The following is a 23,685-nucleotide window of genomic DNA, read 5'->3' as shown; positions in this document are numbered from 1 at the left end:
CATTGATGAGGACAAGAAGAAAATATTGCTTAATCACATAACATTGAATATGTTTTTTTTATTCTCTAAGTGCCATGAACCACTTTACAGTCATTGATGCACCTAGTGCCAAGGAAGTATGGGATAAACTTGAAATAACCCTTGATGGTACTTATCACGTAATAGAGGCTAAAGTAAAAATACTCCATAATTTGTATGAGAACTTCAAAATGAAACCCAGTGAAACTATCGAGAGCATAAGTGAAAGATTTAATGGAATCTTAAGTAAACCAACCCTACTTGACGCTACTCATATCAACAAGCAAAAAGTGGTAAAGTTCTTAGGAGCCTTCTTAAGGAATAAATGTTCAAGGTCACTACCTAAAATGAGATTACGGTAGTAAAGAGTATTATTACTTTAGAAAAATTGATGAGCAATCTTCTTACCCATGAGGTGAGCCTCAAGGAACATAAGAAGAAGAAACTGAACTTAAGAAAACAAATGTTGTGTTAGTGAATAATAGTGATGACTTTCATGAATCCAATTTGGATGATGATGAAATTACTATGTTAGAAAATTCAAAAGATTTACTAAGTACAAGAAGAGCAAGGGCCAACCTATGAGAAAAGACAAATAATTCAAAGAATGGAGAAGGACAATAGTCAGTGCTTCAAATGTGAGAGAAAATATCATTTCATTGTAGAGTTGCGATCTTTAACTTAAAGAGGGCCCGATCTTTATCTGTTGCCTGCTGGTATTCATGTTAATATGTTATGTTTTGTATTCATCGCTGACGAAAGTGACAGAACAGTCAAACAGAGGTAACCTAAACGATTTTTATCATTTTTATTTGTTGGGTTCTTTGCATTTTTATCTGTTGGGTTCTGTATTTTTCACATTTAAAACTGTTGTAAGAGCTTCTTCTAGGACAAGGAGATTTTCTGCATCAAGTTTCTGTAAACCCAACCAAGTTATTTTCAAAGTTACTGCTCAGAAACCTCATCAGGTCAGTAGATTGCAAACTCGTCGAAAATTTTTGCATAATTGAAAGTTATTTCGACTTCTATTTTAGCAAGTATGTTATTTCAATGATTTTTTTGTGTTTGATTATTAAATAGAAGTCGGAGATTTTATTTTAGCAGGTATAAGGTTATGCATAAGTTTAGCCCTCGTAAGAGATTTTAGTTGCATAATTATGCATAAAGTTATACATGTTGGTTGTTGGTCAATTAGTCACTGAAATTGACCTTAGCGACAATTTTTTTGTAATTTTTAACCCCATAAAACTAATATGTTGTGTAAGCGGTTCTCTGTCAATTAAATTGTCTTTCAGAAGTTAGTGTTCACCCAAAAACAGTGTGAACTGTTTGTGTTGTGATGGAATTAACTTAAAAGAATCTTTGTAAAAAAGGGAAATTATGATTATTATTTTTTACATATGATAGAGATGTGAATGATTAAGGTCAATCACTTACAAATCTGGTCGAAATGATTTCTCTATGAGAAGGGGAGTTGTATTTCTATTGTTGTGAAAGTCAAAATGGCCTTTATGGAGGTCCTTCAACTTATTAAATAGAGTAATTCCCAATGTATATGCAGGACTTCAACTATATAGATTTTAGTTAAATTATAACTAAATCTTGAAGTTCTGCGCTTGCTATGCATTCATACCTTGTCAAAATTAGATTTTTGTTCATGTGAGTAAACAAAAGAGCGGAGTGGATAATATTAGTGGATTTTGGATTTATCTTTGCTATTTGGATTGCTTTTTTTTTATGTTTTTAATTTGTAATTTTTTTTGTAGAAGCAAGAATGTCAACACCTCCTACTCAATTGACATTTGTATTTAACACTACTTCTAGCGTGGCCATAGATAATGACTAAACTCCACCAGAGTCATATCCCCCTGGAACTACTAATGTAATAGAAGTGTCTTGATGAAGGTACCCTAAATGAGGAAGAAGGTGACTCTATCCATAGTTTAAAAAGACAAAAAAAGTCTCATGTGTTCAAAGAAGTCTCACTTATAGATAGTACAAAAAAATCTCAATGTATTCATTGTAAAAATTATTTGAGTATTATTAGTAGTGGAGTAACCACACGTATGAGGCAATATTTGAAACATTGTCCTAGTGGAGAAGTGGCAATGAGAAAACAAAAAATCATAAACTTTCAACCAATGTGGTCTAATATTTATCCGAGTCCATCTAGACTTCCTTTTATAGATTTTGGAGGCAAATATGATCAAGCTAAAATGAGAGTACACATTACTCATTGGATTCTTATGCATGAACATCCATTCATGATAGTAGAAGAGGAGGGATTTAATTTTATAATGAAGATGGCAAATGTGAATTCTAAAAAAAATATCTTGTAAGATCATTAAGAAGGAGTATATGGAGGTGTACGAGGCAGAAAAAAAAAATTGAAAACTTCATTGAAAGAGATTAACAAGATTAGTCTTACTACGGATCTTTGGTAGTCCTAAAATCAAAAGATTGAATACATGGTTAGTATTGGGAATTTTATTGATAGTAATTTGAAGCTACAAAAATGAGTTTTGAGTTTTGTGCATGTTCCTCCTCCTCATGGTGTTGAGATAGCAGATGCTATTTACAAGTATTTGAAAGATTGGGAAATCAAAAATCAAATATTTAGTACCTCAATTGATAATACTACATATAATGATGTTTGTCTGAGATTTTTGAAAATTGATTTTTCAAAAAAAAGGAAATTGGTTTTGGTGAGAAGTTATTTCATATGCGTTGTTGTGCTCATATTCTTAACTTATTAGTCTACGATGGTCTTGTTAAGATTAAGGATATCATTGAGAATGTGTGTGAGAGTGTCAACTTCATAAATTTATCCGAGGCTAGACTTCACACTTTTTCTAAAATTGTGTAGCAACTACAACTAAGTGAAAAAAAAAGTTGATTATTGATTGTCCAACTCGTTAGAACTCCACTTATGACATGTTGTTTTCTACATTAAAATTCAAATATGCATTTCCTAGATTTCAAGATAGACGACCAACTTATAATTGTCTATCAAGTCTTGATGGATGGGAAAAGGTAGAAATAGTGTGTGGGATTTTAGAAGTTTTTAATATAGTCACTAATCTAACATCTGGGAGTGACTATCCTACTTCTAATTTGTACCTTAGTGAGGTATATAGGGTAAAAGAAGTTCTAAATTTTTATTCTACAAATGAAAATGTTTTCATCAGGACAATGGTTCATAAAATGAAAGAGAAAATTGACAAGTACTGAGGTGAATAAAATTTGTTGATGGTCATTACTTCAGTTTTGGATCCAATGGTCGAATTAAGGTTGATCAAAATGTGTTTTCTAGAGATATATTTTGAGGAGGAAGTTACGATGAATATAAACTTAGTTCGACGGACCTTATATGAGATTTATGATGAATATGTATCCATATATAATCCGAAGATTAGTAATGAAGGGATTGCTTCAAGTATTAGCTCTACAGTGTTAGCACAAGTCGTAGGTCACATTTTTCATCACGTTCAGGTTGGTTAAAGTTAATGACTTATGTGAAACTAGTGGAATTAGTGAATTCACCAAGGTCAGAATTAGAAAATTATCTTGAAGAAGGTGAGGAAACTTCACCATATGATTTTGATGTTTTAGAATGGTGGAAAGTGAATAATTTGAAATTTCAGGCATTATCTAAGATGACACCATACATCCTTATAATTCCCATATCCACAGTAGTTTCAGAGTCTGCCTTTAGTACTGGTGGTAGAGTAATAGACCCATATCATTCTTCCTTGGCACCAAATATAGTTCAAGCTTTGATTTGTGGTAATGATTGGGTTTGGGCTCTTCACAGTGTCAAGAAAAATCAAAAGGTGAACTACTTTTGAATAATTATTTATTATGATATTTTTTAGTACATTTTTTAGTTTTATTTATTAAATATTTGTTTGATGATTACAGTCAGAGAAGAAGATTTTGGAGATAATACTACCAGTTACTTATTTTCATCTTTTCTCTCATATTCGTAATTGTAATATTTTTCACTACATTAAGTAATTAGTAGTGGAAGAGTATTTTTTTATCAGACAATAATAAGTTTTATTCTTTTGTTTTTGTCATAGGTGAAGATTTTGCTCATGCAAACAAGGACTTTGTATATTGTTTTCTAAAAAAAAGAGAAAGAGCTAGAGTTTAAAAATTTATACTGGATGTATAGTTTTTATTTGGGTGATTACAAATTGATATTGATATTTTAATGACGTTTTTGTGTTTGATTATTGAATAAAATTTATGCATAATTATACAACTTTTATGAATAATTTTATGCAAAATGTATAGATAACTTTATGCAGGGTTAATGTACAGAGGTTATGCCCAATTTTAGGTAAAGGTCATGTCCAATCTTATGTAAAATATATACATAATTTTATATACAGTTTATTTGACATGTATTTTATGCATAGTTTTAAATGTAGGTTAGAGTTCAAACTCTGCTCGAGCTCCAGCTCGAACTCGATTAAAATTATTGGACTCGAACTCGATTACAATTTTAGGATCGAGGCTTGGCTCGGCTCAAGCTTGAGTTTGAAATATTTATATTAAGCCCAGCTCGATTTGATGCAACCCCTAAATTCAAGTGCTCCAAAAGCCAAAATCTTTTGTATTTGACCATATTCAAGGAGATTCAAGCTCGTAGTGGCTTTGATTACAAAATTAGTAATTCAACTAGTTTGTATTGGTTGTGATCTTTGTTTTTCTTTTCTCTATTGATTGTATTTGGTCGATGGGTGTATTAAGGTTTATTGTAAACCTTACGTGATTGACACCGGCGGTTGCTCTTGTGACTGTAAAGAGCAATTTGCTCTTGTTGTATGTGGTGAGTGAGCTCCATTAAATCTATTTTTTAGAGAGAAAAAAATGAAACTCCTGGCAAGGGCAAAAAGATCACAAACTAAATCGGAACTAATGAGAAAAAACAGAAGAAACAATGAAAAGTATTCAAATGGAAGGGAAAGCTATATGACAAACAATGGGAGCCGGAAAATGAGGCACAGAGAGAAATGAGAAGCGGAATGAAAACCAAAAAGAAGAAACCAAATAAATCATATCGATTCATTCCCTTTTTATCACCCGAAATTTGCTAAGCAGAGAGAAAAACCAATGGTCTCTTCTTCCTATCCCGTCATATTTGCTGAATTTTACCAAGGAAAGTTTACAAGTTTGCTTCCCTTCTCCTCTATTTATATTTACTTTTCTCTCTTGTTTTACTTCATTTTTTCTCTGTTTTAAGCTTGGTGTTTGATTCCCAGAAATCAGCTCCCAGTCAACCGAACGAAACAGAATGTATCAAGGACCCAGTGAAATTAGGACCCTTATTTCCAGCATATTGAAATGTACCACCTAAAAGAAGGATAACATTGGACAATCTGGGCGGGCTGTCAGGACTCAGATTTCTTTGAAGCTAACTCCAACCTGTTGTTATAGAGAACACGGATTCAGGAATCAAAATGACCCTTGACGACTTGTAAGGCCCCATTATGTCATAGAGAATACGCTAAACTTAACCTGAAATTTAAAGCAATTTAGACAGGATGACAAACAGAAACAAATGAACTTGGACAAAATAACTGAAGAACCCCAAATAGAGACATTCGTTTTGAGCAACATTATCATTATCTACAGAAGCTCACCTTGATTCCGGAGCAAATGAAAACAGTTTTCTATTTTCTACTGTTGTTTTGTCAGCAGCTTAAACCATAAAATGAAAAATCGGCCGGTGTTTCTGTTGTACATTTCCTACGATGCTATTGGTATATTGGGAGATCTGGAGGCCGTTGACTGTCATCAGGAACTCCCTCAATGGAAGAGCTGCTGCTCTGCAAGTTTGCATCGCCCACCATTTTCAAGAAGTAGCTGTGCCTACACACACGCAAGATGAGGATCAATAACTAGAGAATCTATCTGAATAAAAAAATAAACTCAGAGCCCGCACATAAGTTAAAGATTAAGAGTTAAAGTATCCATCAAAGTAGAGATAAAACATAGTAAAATAAATGAAAAAGATAAAACTAATTTAAAAGATCTGAGAATTGTTATAAACAATAGCAACAGTATTCGAGAGACTTGTTTCATTATAGGCTTTGGCCCTTTGAGAAAACCTTGATTATGAAGGCCCCTATGCCTGACTGAGAAATCCACCCAACAAACGCATGCACCTCAAGAACACAAGATTGTGGGAAAAAGAACGCTATTGACTTTTTTTTTTTTTTTTTGCTTTATCTTTCCAATTAAAATTCTAGAGACTAAAAACACAGCTTTTTTTTTTTTTTTTAGAATGACGATGGTTTATTAAGCAAGAGAAGAAAAACACAGGGCCAAAGCACAGCCAAAAAAAAAAAAAAAAGCGTTAGATGGGCAAACTATGCCTCACAACAAGGTGTTGATGGCTAGGTCCATCCTTAGCAAGCAAGTCCACAGTAGCATCCGAGAACCTAAGAGTATGGCTCCAAGAAACATTAAGAATCCTGGCAACGTTCCTTGCCTCAGCCAGGAGAGGCTAAAGTCTACATGGGGGACAGAATCCAGGATCCATTCTTAATCCAACGATAAGCACCTTGGAGTCTTCCTCTACACTTAGGGGGACATAAAATAATCTTTATACAGCTTCAGACCCTGCAGCATAGCTAGAGCTTCTACCTCAAAGAGAACTGTTGACACTAATTGGCTATTAGGAACCTTCTTACATCTGCAATGGAATGAGAAGAGGGTGCTCGACAACAGGAATAAGGTTTTCTCAGAGGAAAAAGAAGAAGATAAGCTGGTCAAAGCTTATTCTTGACCTTTTGCAAGAATACACAGAAAAAACATGTTAGAGAATAATCCCACATGGATCAAGGAATAAAAAGACCTTGGGTTAATCAGTTGGGGAAGAGGTAGCCTCACTAGGTAGTCACTTCGGCATTGGCCTTGGCCTTGGACCAACATTAACATGTATCAGAGCAAATGTTCATAGTGGGCCTCCACCCAAACTGTCCACATATAGAAGCCACAAAGAAGTCTCAAACAAGAGGGGGAGTGTTAAAGAATAGAAAAGTCTTTACTTGTTGGAAAAGATGTTTCCTAACTTGGTCAAGGATGGGCCTTTCTTTAACAAAAAAAAAAAAAGAAAAAAAAAAGCACAAGCAAAGTAGGTCTATTTTGTTAACCTATTCAACCATGAATTTCTCAATAAATAAATGATTACATCCCTAAGCTTAGCCTAATTGAGACCAACTGAATATACTACCTCTATAAATTGAAGTTATTCCCCTTACATCCCATTTACACCAAACTTCCTAACTATCTTCCCTTTGTCCAAGGAACAAACTGCTCTGATACCAATTATTACAAACCTTTTTGGTTCCCCAATGAAGAGGAAGAGTATACTCAACAATGGGAAAAACAATTTCTTGAAGTAAAAAGAATAAGATAGGCTGGTCGGAACTTGTGAGTTTTTGCAAGAAGACATACAAGGAAACAAAAACAAAGTAGAGTTTTTCTTGGCTGCCATATTTAACCACGAATTCTCATGAAATAGGCTATTGCATTGCTAAACCCTTATTAATACCTAATGAGTATGCTATCTCTATAAATTAAAATTATTCCCCTCTGTCAAAGTTGTAAGTGTTAAGGGTATATTGGGTATTTCATATACTTGGTTTTTCCCCTCTAGTGTTAGGAGAGTATTCGTCTATTTATGATGTTCATTGGGTTCAATTTCAGGTTTAAATGATGTATATACTAGGGGATATAAGTCATTGAGTCTAGAAAGGTATTTATGTTATTGTACCAAGTTTTCACTTAAGTGACCTATTTAATAAAGAGTGAGGTTGAGTTTTGACCTCAGAGAAGTGTATCGATGCTACAATACTTTTTTTTTTTTTTTAAATGGTGATGATTTTATTTCAAAGGGAAGCAAAAAAATACATCAAGGGAGGTCTCCCCTAACAACAAAAGATTGAAGGGAGGGACCCAATTTAGCATAAGTGTTAGCAGCCATATTGGCTGATCTAAGTACATGAGACCAATTACATGTAATGAGACACTACAGCACTACAGAAATTTCTTTACTCTCTTTCTCCTCTATTTTATCAATTTCTCTCATTTTTCACAAGGTATCAAAGCAATCCATTTGATTGTGGTGGGATTTTAGAAAGAATCTTCTCATTCTCAAGTATACAAATTTTTCGGAAGAGGGATTTCACAAAAATGCTGCTGATTAAAGGTAAAGGTTAGACCATTTTTCTTTTACTTGTACTATAACCCTAGGGCTTATGGCTTATGTTGTCAACTGAGCAACTTTATGAGGGTTGTTTGGGTCTCTATCCCAATCCTATGCCTGCGCAAGCCTCCCAAACTTGGAGTGTGTCTATGTCATCATCATCAGGCTAATGTCAGCCCTAATTGACTTCTTCTTCAAGAGATTCACTTGGATTACAATATAATAACAGTGTAAACATATCAATTATGTTTTTGGATGCCCTAAGTTTTTATCTTGTGTGGGGCCCAAACCATATGCATAGGTTATTGGGTATATCTTTTATTGATTCTTGGTTGAATATTATTTTTGAATTGCATTTTGTGTGTTATTTGGCGTGCCCTGAGTAGTATTCATGTCTAATTAGGGCAAAGTTATCTCCTCAATGAAAGGAGCATATTCAGAAGTGAAAGATACATTTCAAAAAAAAAAAAAGAAGAAGTGAAAGATACAATTGTTATTACTAACTGAGTGGTGAAATTTATTTTAGTTGGGTTAGATCCCTAAAAATTTACATGAAAGCCATAACGAAGGCTAAAATATCTAAGGGATGATCTTCCACAACCACTTACAGACGATTGGGAAACAAAAGACAGTCAGGTTATGATGTGGTTGCTCAATATTATGGGTAAAAAATTTAAAAGGAAGATAATGAATTGTGAGACTTTCAAGCAAATTTGGACTGTCCTTGAGTCCTTATATGCTCAATAGAGCAATTTGTCAAGAGTATATTAGTTATACACCCAATTGTTTGCCATCAAGAAGGGAAATAGACTTATAGTGAACTATTTCAGTGAACTGCAAGAGATTCTACAGAAGATTGAAATTTATTATTCAGTTACAACAAATGAAATTGATCTTCAGCAGCAGAGAGGTGAGTTGTATGTTGCAAAATTTCTAGATATTTTAGGCTCAGAGTATGATGCAATTCGAGCTCGGATTCTTGTAACAACTTATGTTCCATCCCTCACCAAGGTATTTAATCAACTTAGTCAGGATGAAGTTGCAATGGTTTCATCTAAAAAAGATATAGAGGCAATTGTGCTTCTTTTTCAACATGCACGATATTGCTCAGAAATCACAAACAGGTATGGACAAGGTGGTCGTGATCAAGGTAAAGATGTCTTTAGTCATGGTGAAGGTAGTAGTGAGAGGAAGTGTGCTCATTGTGAGCGTACCAATCACTACTCAGGCAAATGGTGGGATAAAGTATGGTAAGTCTGCCTAGGCTTATTCAAGTGTTATACTAGGTCTATGTGGGTGTACCTACTTCGGGACAAGTCTGAAGTTTTTTATGTTTTTCTCAACTTTTATAATGAAATAAAGAATCAATGAGGTACTTCAATTCGTGATTTGCATACTAATAATGGGTTTGAGTTCATAAACAATAAGATCGTTTCTTTGTGTACTAGTACACCAATCTTTATGCATCTCCAACTCAGCAAAATGGAGTTCCTGAAAGAAAGAATAATCATTTACTTGAGATCTTATGCACTATGATGATCCAAATGAAAGTCCCTAGACATTACTAGGCTAACGCAATTCTCACCATGTGTTTCTTGATTAATAGGATGACTCTCTCTCTGTCTTTGGTGAACAAATACCAATTAAAGTACTCAAGCCCAATAGTGAACTGTTTCCTCTCTGCCTATGTGTATTTGAGTCTGTTTTTTATGTTCATATTCTTAGTCCTTCAACTGATAATTTGTCTCCCAAAGAAGTTAAGAGTGTTTTTCTTGGGTACCCACTTTCTCAAAAGGGATATAAGTGTTACTCTCCTCTACTAAGAAAACATGTATCAACAAACATTACCTATTTTGAATATGTTTCATTCTTTTCATAATCAGTTGAATCTGATGTTGCTCCTACGGGTGATGATGTTGTTGCTCTATTTTCTTTAGAAGACGTCCAAATGATGTGCCAGTTCCTAAGAATATTTTGGTGTCATCCAACCTTTTGCAGGTATACAAGAGATGAACACCTTTTAAGTCTACAGATCTAGGGCTCTCTCTCCTATCCGTGTCAATGCCTTCCTCGTCTACTGCTCCTGAGGTAAGTGATTTACATCTCCAAATGTCCCTTTGAAAAGGGGCCCATAATTGTACGCAAAAAGGTACCAGGTATCCTATCTCCAAATATGTGTCTTTTGCTCAATTGTTAGAATCCTTTAAACCTTTTGCATTATCCTTGTCCTCCTACTCCATTCTTCTTCTATGCAAAAAGAATTGTTAACACCTATTTGGGAACTGGCCAATGATGCTAAGATGGAAGCCTTAACAGATAGAGTAACTTAGACTTTGTGCAAGCCACCATCAAATGCAACCACAACAGGTTGTTGTTGGGTGTACACAGTAAAATATAAAGTTGGTGATTCTGTTTAGAGGTACAAGGTTGGACTTGTAGCAAAGGGATAAACAAACTTACAGATTGGATGTCTTTCAGACCTTCTCTTCCATTGCCCGGTTATCTTTTGTTTGCATTTTGATATCTATCGTCGTTAATCAAGGTTGGCCATTATACCAAATGGATATAAAAAATATCTTCTTGTACAAAGATCTGGCTGAAATGATTTATATGGAGCAACTTCCAGGGTATGTTACTCAAGGTAAGAGAAGTGTATGTAAGTAGCATTAAAACTATTTATGGTTTGAAGCAGATTCCTAGAGTGTGGTTTGATAAGTTCAGTAGGTTTATGATGTCCTTGGATTTTCAAAGGAGTCATTGTAATCAATCTTTATTTGTGTTGAAACAATCCTTTAGAATTATGATTCTGATTGTATATGGTGATGACATAGTTCTATGCGGTAGTGACATAAATGGCATTGATGAGATAAAAAGGCCTCTGGTGCATCATTTTCAGACCAAGGATCTAGGAACACTTAAATATTTTCTTGGGATTGAAGTAGAAAGAAGCGAAGCAAGGATTGTTCTCACCCAAAGAAAGTATGTGACTACTATACTACAAGAGTATGGGTAGTTAGGAGCCAAACCTGTGGAAAATCCAATAGAGGTTAATCATTATCTTCATAAGGAGGACAGTGATGAGCTAAAATATAAGGTTGTGTACATGAAATCAGTAGGCAAGCTTATTTATGATATAGTGACTAGGTATGATATAGCCTTTACGGTGTGTATGGTCCATCAATTTATAGAACACCCAAGGAAAACTCATTTAGAAGTTGCCTCGCAAACATTGGGATACTTAAAAGGTGCACTGGGAGGACTGTTGTATGGCCACATACTCATCTGTAAATTACAGGATATTCAGATGTTGATCACACCAAGGCCGAGTTGAATAGAAAATCAACTTATTATTATTTGTACGTTGGAGATACTTTAGTGAGTTGGAAGAGTAAGAAGCAGAATGTAATTGTTTGTTCAAGTGCAGAGGCTGAGTATAGAGAGTGAGTGGGTGAAATCTATGTTGAAGGAATTGGCTTTCCTGTTAAAGAGGCTATGACAATCAAATTGCCTTCGTCATTGCAAGCAATCCGTATTTCAAGAAAGAATTAACATATAGAGGTAGATCGTCACTTTATCAAAGATGTTTTCATGAGTGGAGTTGTGGCCACTCCCTGTATCAAGACTACATATCAACTTGGTGATGGATTTACCAAAACTTTGGAAAATGGGGCGTGAGATTTTTGTAATAAGTTGAGGCGACTAGATATATACGCTCCAGCTTGAGGGGGAGTGTCAAGGGTATTTAGATGTACATTGGGTTCAATTTTCAGGTTTATATGATGTATATACTAGGAGATATAAGTAATTGAGTCTAAAGGAACATTTATGTCATTATACTAAGTTTTCACTTAAGTGAACCATTTAATACGGAGGGAGGTCGAATTTTGACCTCAGAGAAGTGTGCCACACACTGCAAAACTTCAGATATTTCTTTTCTCTTGTCTTCTCTCTTTCCCCTCTATTTTCTAAATTTCTCTCATGTTTTACACCCTTGTATCCAATTTACACCCTACTTCCTAATCTATTCCCTGTATAAGCATAAGAATAACAGAAATACCATAAGATGGAATCTAACATTGGCCCCAAGAAGGCCAGCACTGTCTCACCACTATGGCTTCTAATAATAACACCAATGCCAACCAGTCCAGGGTTACCCAAGAAGCAACAATCAAAATTTAGCTTAAGAGATCCTTCAAGTTGGGGGGACAACTGTACCACTTTTTTGTGGCTTGTATGGTGTGAGATTTGAAATAGACAACATCCTTGCCTGATTACACCACCTGGGAACTTGGCCAAGTCATTGGAAAGCTTGGATCAATAGATAATTGAATTGCAAGCATGCTTCAATAAAGCGTCAATAGATTTATCTTTGCTTGCAAAAATGAGATCATTTCAGGCAAGCCACTAGTTTCAGGGGACAGCAGCTAGAGTCAATCTCCATAGAGATTTGCCAACTCTAGGAAGAGCAACAGCACGGTCCAAGTAGTTAACTCCTCGAAGGTGCTGGGGATACAAAATTGAATTCCAAAACAGAAGGAAGACCACCAAACCTGAGAAGCCATTGAGGCTACAGGCAGTTTAAAGATCTGCCTCACACGTTGAGATTGATTCTCATTTTTTTCAAAGACAAGGCTCATAACAAAGTTATTTCACCCAGCATCTCATAACAGCATCAGCTAGTAGACAAGTACACAAAAGCATTACAATCAGCTCAATTGTCATAGGTTTGAAATAAATTAAGCATCTAAATATGCACCAGAAAGTACAAGTATTATTGCACTTTGTTGCCTAATTATTTCTACTTCTAGCAAAGTAATCATACAGAACATTATTTTCACTAAAACTAGGAAATGCATTTTAAGAAACTATAAAGCTAAATAAAGGAAAATGGGCCCATTTAATGTGAGAAATAATGTGCTGGTAGGAAGTTTACCTTCACCTTAGACTTCTATGTTTTAATTTTCAATTTAGTATGAGTTGTATCTAGGAAGATACAAGAGTTTTTTTTGTTTAGAGGGGCATTATCGTGAATTGACCTTATTTTTACTTTTATAAGAAAGGGGGAGGTCAAATTCCAGCCCCCAACGAGTGCTCTCTCTCTCTCTGCACTCTTCTTCTCATTTTCTCCTTGCCCTTCTCTCTTCTTCCATTATTATTTTTTCTCTTCTTATTATCACTTTTTACATAGTATCAAAGCAGTGAAGCTCGACCTTGGGAAGTTTGATCTAGTTCTTGCTCTCCTTTTTCAAGCCTACAAATTCTACTGGAGGGAGTTTTACAGATCTGGACATTTGAGTAAGTAAATATCAGATATTTTCCTTCTTTTTTGTACCATAGCCACCTGGTTGATGGCTTGTACTGCCCTTTGAGCAATTTCTGTGTTATTGTGCCCCTAGAGGGTCTTCCCCTATCTTGTCCTAGATTTGAAGGAGTTTTGGACCAATGCAGACCTAGCCAAGCCTATGTAATGCTTATGCAGTGTGAGAAGTTGAAAGATTTGACATGTTTTGGGTCTAAGAGTGATCTTGCTTACAGCTAAAGTTGTGAAAATGTTGCCTAGGGTTTGTGAGATACCCTGAGGTTGATTTCGGTGTATGGGGCCCATAGATATGCTTGGCCACGTTTTGTGTTGCATTTCAAGTGTATTTCTGGACTAGTCCGTGACATTATTGTTTGGTGGTAATTGCTGTTTTCAATTGTAGTAGACATGGCTGATGTTTGTGAAATTAATCCTTCTGAAAATTCAGAAAGTAGAGATTCTCATTCTATTGAAATTAACTCAATTGAATTGAATGGAAAGAACTACTTAAATTAGTCTCGGTCGATTTTTATGTTTTTGAAAGCAAAGAGAAAGGCACAATATCTTAGGGAGGATCCTCCAAGTCCTATGACAGAGGACTAGGAGGCAAAAGATAATCAGATGATGACTTAGCTTGTTAACAGTATGGAATCCAAATTTAGCGACAGCTTTGAGACGTTTAAGGAAATTTGGGTTACATTGGAAACTATTTTGTTTTAGAAGATTAACCTATCCAAAGCATATAATTTGCATGCCAAATATTGTAGTATGTGATGGGGTAATCGTTCTATTACTGACTAGTTTACTAAGATGCGAGGTGTCTTGCAGGAGATTAGTGCAATTTCACCCTTTTACCACAAATACCGATCAGCTCAAGAAAGAAAAGAATCAAATTCAAGTAGCACGTTTCTTAGTAGGGCTTGAAACGGAGTATGATGCAGTTCGAACCCAAATGTTGGCTGATGATGAGGTAACAAACCTCGAGAAAGTATTTAATCGTGTTATTTGGGCGTAAAGCATTGTAGTCAATAAAAGTGAGAAGGAAACCACACCAACTGAAGCATAAACCCTCAATCTCAACTCTACTCCCACTAGATCTGACACCCCAAAGATCATGGAGGGGGTGGAAGAGGACGTGGCCAAGACAATTCAACTCGTAGTCGTGGATGCAATGATAGAAGTGAAAGGAGGTGTGTTCACTATGGACAAAATAAGATCAATATTTTTTCCCCCAAACTTCTCCTTAGAGGGAGAATCATTTGTATAAAGAAAAGTTTTGGGAAACAGTCGTCCCCTTGCCTCTATTTGGTTGCCTCTTGTCTAGAAATAACCACTTCGTCTCCTCAACCACAGTTGTTTCCTATTCCAAGATTCCCTTCCTAAACACGAGTCTATTGTGCCAAAAACTTCTAATGCAGGGGAAGAAACACAGAGCTACGTGCCTACACAAGGAGGCATAACCAACAAGGTGTAGGCAACAACCACAAATAGACTATCAAGATTCAATTCCGAACACATCGAGTAATTTAGATTCTTCCTTTTGTCCAAAATCTTTTGTCTCCACTATTCATAGAAAAAGGCATAAGGTCGTGCACAAATCATCTTTATATCACTTTATGTCCTATCACAAATTGTCCAGAAGCTTTAGAGCATTTGTTTCTAACTTGTCAAAAACAGAAATTTCTAAGTCTTATACAGGAAGTTCTTGCTCAAGAAGTTATTCTTGAGGAGATGAGGAGGACGTTAGAGAAGAATCAGACTTGGGAATTGGTATATCTTCCCAAAGGAAAAAGTCCAATTGGTAGTAAGTGGGTATTCACAATGAAATATGAGGTTGATGGGTCAATTGAAAGGTACAAAGCAAGGTTAGTAGCAAAGGGATATACTCAAACATATGGTTATCAGGAGAACTTTGATCTTGTTGCAAAAATGAATAGTGTCGGAATTTTGTTGACTCTTACAACTATTATGAACTGGCCATTGGAACAACTAGATGTGAAGAATGTTTTCCTCAATGGTAAATTGGAAGAGGAAGTGTATATGCAACTACCTCCAGGATTTGAAGCCTTGCTTGGCACAAAAAAGTTTGTAAACTCAAAAGGTCACTCTATGGTCTTAAACAATCTTCTAAAGTATGGTTTAATCAGTTCACTAAAGCTATAAAGAACTTCGGGTACCTTCAGAGCCAAACAAATCATACTATGTTTCTTAAACACACTAATGGCGGGAAAATTGCTATATTTGTTGTATATGTGGATGATGTTATCCTAACAGGTGATGGACTTGTTGAACAGGAAAAGCTAAAGACATTTTTGGCTAAAGAATTTGAAATCAAAGATCTTGGATCTTTGAAATATTTTTTGGGCATAGAGGTGGCAAGAATTAAGGTAGGAATCTTGATGACCCAAAGAAAATATATCTTAGATCTTTTCAATGAAACCGGTATACTACGGTGTAAGCCAACTAAAACACCTATGCATGCAAATTGCAAGTTGAGTGCAAATGCCAATGTTGAGGTTGATAAGGAAAAATATCAATGATTAGTTGGAAAATTGATTTACTTACCCCATACTCGACCTAACATAGCTTTTGCAGTGAGTTTTGTGAGTCAATTCGTGCACTGCCCTTATGAGGAGCACTTCAATGTAGTTTATAGGATTCTCGAATATCTTAAACAGACTCAAGGAAAGGGATTATTGTTCAAGAAAAGTGATAATGTATGTGTTGAAGCATTCACTGATGCTGATTGGGTTAGAAGTATAAATGATAAGAGGTCTACATTTAGATATTGCACCTATGTAGGAGGAGATCTAGTAACTTCGAAAAGAAAAAAGTAGAATGTGGTGGCTAGAAGCAGTGCTGAAGCTGAGTTTTAGGCTATTTCACAGTCCTATGTGAGCTTCTATGGATAATACAACTTCTAAGTGAGTTGAAGATTGTGTTCAACCAACCTATGAAGTAACACTCAAATAACAAGGCAGCTATTAGTATTTCCCATAATCCAGTACAGCACAAAAGAACAAACCATACTAAGATCGATCAACATTTTATCAAGGAGAAACTAAGTGGAGTATTGTGTATTCCGTTGATTCCTACCAAACAATAGGTGGCAGATATCTTCACGAAGACTCTTCGATCACAGCAATTTGACTACCTAATTGGCAAGGTAGGAATGTTCAACATTTATAAACAAGCTTGGGGGGGGGGGGGGGGGGGGGGGGGGGGGGAGTTGAAATATGTCCAGATCATTCTCTTATTGTCCAGATTCATTGTCTATTGAAATATATCCATATTCATTCTCTTATTGTCCAGATTCATTGTCTGTTGAAATATATCCATATTCATTCTCTTATTGTCCAGATTCATTGTACGTTGAAATATGTCCAGATTCATTGTACGTTGAAATATGTCTAAATTCATTGTATGTGGGAACATGTCTAGATTCATTCTCCTATGTTGTAGATATCGTAGCCATTATAGTTGTGTTTAAATGAATGAAAATTGCAAAAGAAATTTTTATTCTTCATTTTCTTCTTAACCCTATCATCAAAGTGCAAAGTAGAAAATTATTATATCTCCATGATTAATCACAATTTTTTTTATGTCATTAACTTTATGTGACTAAACTTAATGTCACTAGACATTTTCATAATTAAGAATGTTGTGGCAATTACTCAATTATTCAAATGTATACCAAAAATATGACATAAAAAATAATTGACTAAAATTGATGTTAATTATTAATTCCTTATATTTAGGTTAACCTAAAATATGCATAAATATTAAGTATGCATAAAACCTCAATAAAAAATTTCACAATTGAAAAATTGACAAAATATGCACAGTATACAAATATATATGCATGGACAATTATTTAATTCATATGAATTAAAAGAGAAATTGCATAAAAAATAGATATATTGATTTTACAGCAATTTAACTATGTATCAAGTGTATCCAACGATAACACATAAAGGTGAGTTTGCCAAATGCTCACTGCCGCCAGATGAAGTCAAGCATGTGGGTTCGAATCCTTGCTTAGGCAAAAAAAATTAAAAAAAAAAAAAAATTGTGAACTGAGTTGGCTTGGGTGCTTGAGCGAGTTGGAACGGTCAAGTAATACCGACTCAACCTATCTGACTCGCCTAACGCGTTATTTAAATCAAATTACCATATGATTCAATTTTTTTTTTTGCATGTAAGAGGTCGTCTTCAACCTCCAACCCCGCGCAGAGGGGGTTCAATGGCGGCCACTGTCACCCACTGTCGGATGTCGTCGGCATCACTGGCGCATCCCATGCCAGCCAGTGCGGCTCTTTCACCGCAGGAGCAAAGAACGTGACAGACGAAGGGAGTCGTCCATCGTGTGCTTGTCATCAACCCCTGTCACAGCCTCAACGCCGTTGGCGCATCCCACGCACAGTGCTGGCATGTAAACCCCAGCACATGCCGACGCACAATGTCGGGTTGTGAACTGCCGGCTGACGTGCACAGATGCACAGTCGATGCTCTAGCGAGCATACGGCACGATCGGGATAGTCGGAAAATTGCAAAAACCGGCAATCCCAACCGTGGCTTCGCTCTTCCAAGAGTCTTCCTAATGTCGGCGCTTACAACGCCAGTGGGCTTCACAACGCAGACACCAAAGAGTGTCACGCATAGAGCATCGCTCAAAATTTTAATCTCAACGGAAATGAAGCCTAATTAGAGAGGCACTGCTCTAATATCAAATGAAATTTTCATATGAACTTCTAAAACATAATGCAATTCATTAAACTGTAAACGGAAAACATACCTCCTGTCATGGCAATCAATTTTCGGATATGATCGGAAATGGCTCGTCTATTCAGAGGATCGTTGATGGAAAACGCCCAGGTCCTCTGCTAGACCAGATCCTTTATTTAAACTCCTCTTTTCCATCAAAGGAGGAGAGGTCATAACTGGTAGCCGACGACTACCACCACTATCCAGGGAAACATCCACAAGATGGGTCAGTTATGGAAGAAACACACAACCCCAAGTCACCCCAACCAAAGACCAAAATCTTGAGCAGCTCAAGATACCATGAGTCATCTCAATTTAGACCCAAGAGCATTGCAAAACCTCAAATAGCCTTGCCCACTCCCTCAAGTCACCTTGAGCACCAACCAAGAGCTCTATTAAAATTCAAGTTGCTTGAAGCTCTTACTTGATTCACCTTGACCCTTTGTGACCAAACAAATATGGCTTGGGTGACTAGAAACTAGGGGCAAATGAAGACCCTACCCACACATCTCAATGGAGTGACATCTAAAATCAATGGACTTATAGCTCATATAGACCACATTGAATCTGAACTCAGCACCTTCTAGACTACTTTCCAAAACATAGTTTGAGACACTGAAACTCAGCTCCTTCAATATATGGCCCAGTTCATCCAGCAATTTAAGATAGAGATATCTAAAAACTCACATAGAGAAGAGACGTCAGAAAAGAGACCTCTGAGAGCTTGCTCTCGGACACACCACAAGCAAAAGCAGACTCGCTAGAAGCTGAAGTTGAGAACCCACTCCACCCAAAGACACAACACAGAACCCTGGAGCACTCCAACCATGTTTGGCTCACATTAATTTCCCCATATATCAAATGGAGGTAAGACCTTGCAGATTGGGCATACAAAGTTGAGTGCTTTTTCAATTTCCATAATTGACAACAGAAGATCAGAAGATACTCATAGATTCCTTTCATTTAGAGGATGGAATAGTCCATGGTTCAAGCAGTTTGTGGAGCCTCAACCCAACCTAAATTGGGCCACTTTTCTACACATGCGACACTTACTAAACTGTGCTAGAAAGCTTGACAAAATATTACCAGACAATTTTGATCATCTAGCCAATTGAATGGATTAATTGAAGGTAGAGGTTGGCTACTTTGTCAGTGACTTCAAGGCCAACTCCGTAGGTTGAGTACACTTTTTCAAACTCAAGACATAGCACAAAGCAATAGAATTAGCTAGTATGCATGATGAAAACCATGAAACCATGCCCCAATTCAACACCACCAACCAACATTTCGCTCCATCCAATAATCTGGTCATTGGAAACAACCAAAGGCCTTTGAAAAAGCTTACTTTAGAGGAGATGGAAGTCCACCGAGTCAAAAAGATGATGCTAGAATTCTGACAAACCTATACTCGGTGGACAACCCTGGAGGAACATTCCAAGATGAAGAGGCCGTAATGGATCTGCTAACCCAATCTTAATCAAACCTCAAGGACTAGGTGCACTGTTAGGCACCATTACAAAGGGTAAAATCATCTTTTAGGTGTAATTGGGACATGGGAAGACTAGTTCCATGTACTAGGAGTAAAGTGGTCTTTTCTTCATAATTATGGTGTAGAGTTGGGAAAGGAGAAACTTGTCCCTCTCTAAGTAGGAGTCCTAGTGTAGTTAGGATTCGTCACAAGAGTTTCTGAATTTGATTTTGTTAGTAAATACATTTTTAAATAACTGTAAAAAGTAAGAATATGAAAGGTTGAAGAGAGAGAATGAGAAGGAGAGAGCTTGGAAAAGAGAAATTGAGAAAAGAAAACTGAAAATTTGTGGTTCCTCCAGCTTCTATTTATAGATTTAGAGTTGAGTAGGTGAGGTCAATTTATAACATTGACCTAATTCTCTATATCTCATATTCTACGTGTCCCATTTACATAAAATTTGGTCCGTAGACATAGTTTGACATGTAGAATAAGATTACATCAAGAAATATAAATAACGACATGGTAAAATAACCAAAATGCCCATGTTCTTGTTTTTCAACACTCCCTCTCAAGCGGGAGAGTATATGTCGAACAATCCCTGCTTGTCGCAAAAATTCAGGAATTCACGTTTTCCTAGTGTTTTAGTTAGGATATCACTGAGTTGATCACCAGACCGAACATACAGAGTAGTTACTTCTTTCCTCGTTACTGCATCTCAGATGAAGTGACAATCTACCTCTATATGTTTTGTTCTTTCATGAAAAACTGGATTATTTGCAATAAAGATTGTTGTCTGGTCATCACAATACATAATCATAGGATCATGTTGATCGAGGCCAAACTCCTGGACAACATCCACATTAGCTCACTGATAGTGTAGGTCATTGCTCTATATTCCGCTTCAAAACTTGACCGAGTAACAACATTCTATTTTGTACTTTTCCAGCTGATTAAATTTCCTCCCAAAAATACACAATATCCAATGATTGATTTCCTGTCAAACTTGGAACCTGCATAATCAACATCAAAGAAAGCTTCAATCTTCAAATGATTATTAGGTTTGAAAAAGGGATCTTTTCCTAGTGTTCTCTTTAGATATCTCACGATTCTTTGTGCAGCCTCTAGGTGAATTTTAAGTGGATGCTCCATGAACTGGCTCACTACACTCACTACAAATGAAATATTTGGTCTAGTAACTGTAACATAGATGAGTTTGCCCACTAGCCTCGATACATTGTTTTATCTTTTAGTTCTAGACTTCGATCATCATGAAGATCAAGTCCTACTTCCATAGGTGTATCCGCAGGTTTAGCCCCCAGAAATCTATATTTTTGAAGCATATCAGTAACATATTTCCTCTGAGTCGGTGTTGTTCCTTCTTTGCTTCTCCCTACCTCAATACCTAGAAAATATTTCAACTGACCCAGATTCTTAGTCTGAAAGTGATTTGCCAACTGGAATTTAACTGTTTCAATACCTGATTTGTCACTCCTAGATAGAATGATAGCATCTACATATACCGGTAAGATAATAATTCCAGATGATCGTTTCAGAAAAAATAATGAGTGATCACAATGTCTTCTACGAAATCCTATGGATTTAACCACTTGGCTAAATTTTTCAAACCAAACTCACGAACTCTCTTTTAAGCCATAAAGAGCCTTCTTTAGTCAACATACTTTATGTGTCTCCCCCTAAGCAACATACTCTGGAGGTTGCTCCATATAAATTTCTTCCTCAAGGTCACCATATAAGTGTCAGAGCTAGGTGGTTCCGTCCACCACTGATGGGTTAGGTACTTGGTTTTCCAAACTTAACAGACCGGTCTTTTGGGTTGTATTGGCTAGGCGTTTGACATGGTATCAGAACTGGGCACAACGTTCCGCATTCAAATCCCGGGTGAAGCAGTAGGGAATGGGAACAGAGGGTGTCAGAGCTAGGTGGTTCCGTCCACCGCTGATGGGTTAGGTACTAGGCTTTCCACACTTAAAAGACCGGTCTTTTGGGTTGTATTGGCTAGGCGTTTGACAATAAGAAGACGTTTTTAATATCTAGCTGGAATAGAGACCAGCTACAATGGACTGCAATAGAAATAAATATACGAATAGAGGACATGCGTGCAACTGGAGAAAAAAGTTTCAAAAACATCCACCCCAAATGTTTGTGTATACCCTTTTGCAACAAGACATGTTTTATACCATTCAACTGATCCATCTTAGTTATATTTAATAGTATACACCCATCGACATCCAACTACAGCAGCACCTGGAGGTAAGTCACATAACTCCCAAGTCATTCTATTTGTTAATGCTTCCATCTCAACATCCATGGCATTTTTCCAATGAGGTTGCAACAAGGCCTCCTGCACTGAATAAGGAGTAGTGCAAGTGGAGATGGACAAACCAAACTTATTATAGTTATCAAACAGAATTGAAGGAGACAAAATGAGATAAAGGATGGCGGGTACCTTTACGAACACCTTTCCGAAGGGCAATAGGAAGGTGCACATTACTTACCTCAGGATCAAGAGACAATGAAGAGTCATGGTTGGATGTGAGGAGGGGGTCTAGATCAGAATGAGAAGGTTGTTGTCGGTGCTGGTATACCTACTGTGGTTGTTCAGTAGGAGCATCTTATGAAGCTGGAGCACATTCATCAACTGGAAAAGGAATAACCTAAGTAGGTATAGAGGTTCAGGTGAAACCGATTCAGATGTAGAAGATTCAAAGAAGAAAAAATCCTCAAAAAAAGTAACATCGGGCAAAAACAAATGTTTTTCTCATAGATGGACAATAGCATTTGTAGCTTTTATGTGTTCGAGAATACCCAGAAAAACACACTTCATAGATTATGGAGACAACTTATTCTTTGATTGATCAAAAACATGTGCAAAGCATACACACCCAAAGACCTAAGGTGTCACTGGAAACAAGGTGCAGTAGGTACAACAATCTAAATAGGGATTTTGCCATCAAGAACAGAAGACGACATTATATTTATCAGAAAGCATGTAGTAAGAACAGCATCACCCCAATAAGTCTTAGGTACATTCATGTGAATCAGCATAGTACGAGATACCTCAAGTAAATGACGATTCTTGCGTTCAGCAACTCCATTTTGTTGTGGAGTAAACACACAAGAAATCTGATGAATGATTCTTTTTGACTGACAGAGAGAGTCAAATTTACGATTCATAAACTCAAGACCATTGTTTATATGAAATATATGGATAAAAGTTGCAAAATGATTCTTTATTTCATTAAAAAATAGTCAAAATACATCAAAAGCTTCAGATTTTTCTTGCATAAGAAAAATCCAAGTACATCTACTGAAATCATCAATAAAGAAAATAAAATACCTATGACCAAATTGACTAGTCACAGGGTAAGGACCCCAGACATCTAAGTGGACAAACTCAAAAGGTTTACTAGTTTTATGAGATGAAACAAGAAAGGAGCTCCGGTGATGCTTGCCAGTTAACATGACTCGCATTGGAAAGTAATACTAGAAGGAAGATCTGGAACTACTTGAATCAATTTTGCTGGAAATGGATGACCAAGTCTGAGATGTCAATGAAGAGGTGAATCAACTGTGTAGGGCATGCAAAGTACTGTCTGGATTGTGGTTGTCCACATAGTATAGTCCCCTTCTCTCACAAGCAAAACCATTCATCTTCCTCATCACGAGATCCTAAAACACACAATGAGTAGGGTAAAACGTGAGAAAACAATTCATAGACTTAGCCACCTGCCTAATAGACAACAAATTTAAAGAAAATTTTGGAACTAACAGTGTAGTTGAGGTGAAAGAAAAGGTGCAGGGATAACATTTTCCACTGCCTATACTGGTGAACTAACCCATCAGCAAGATTAACATGCTTAAGGAGAACGGACTCTCTTAAATCATAAAATA

The 23,685-nt window shown here is 36.4% G+C and overlaps 1 protein-coding gene across 2 annotated transcripts in view; it reads right to left on the bottom strand.

The window, feature by feature from the left end:
- Positions 1-5,571: 5,571 nt before the first annotated feature.
- Positions 5,572-23,685, bottom strand: part of LOC137959639 (probable pyridoxal 5'-phosphate synthase subunit PDX2) — a 29,391-nt gene continuing 11,277 nt past the window's right edge. For both annotated transcript variants that reach the window (XM_068806995.1, XM_068807000.1), the window contains exon 7: positions 5,572-5,898. In XM_068806995.1, the coding sequence (XP_068663096.1) occupies positions 5,784-5,898 (115 nt within the window). In that variant the 3' untranslated portion in view covers positions 5,572-5,783. The remainder of the gene's footprint in view (positions 5,899-23,685) is intronic.

This window comes from Aristolochia californica, unplaced genomic scaffold, assembly GCF_029961685.1.
Source record: "Aristolochia californica isolate CCGP_79_NKW_82.1479 unplaced genomic scaffold, dmAriCali1.0.hap1 SCAF_1, whole genome shotgun sequence".
NCBI classification, from domain to species: Eukaryota; Viridiplantae; Streptophyta; class Magnoliopsida; order Piperales; family Aristolochiaceae; genus Aristolochia; species Aristolochia californica.
Note: the sequence above shows the minus strand (reverse complement) of the source record. Positions and strands in the feature narration are given on the sequence as shown.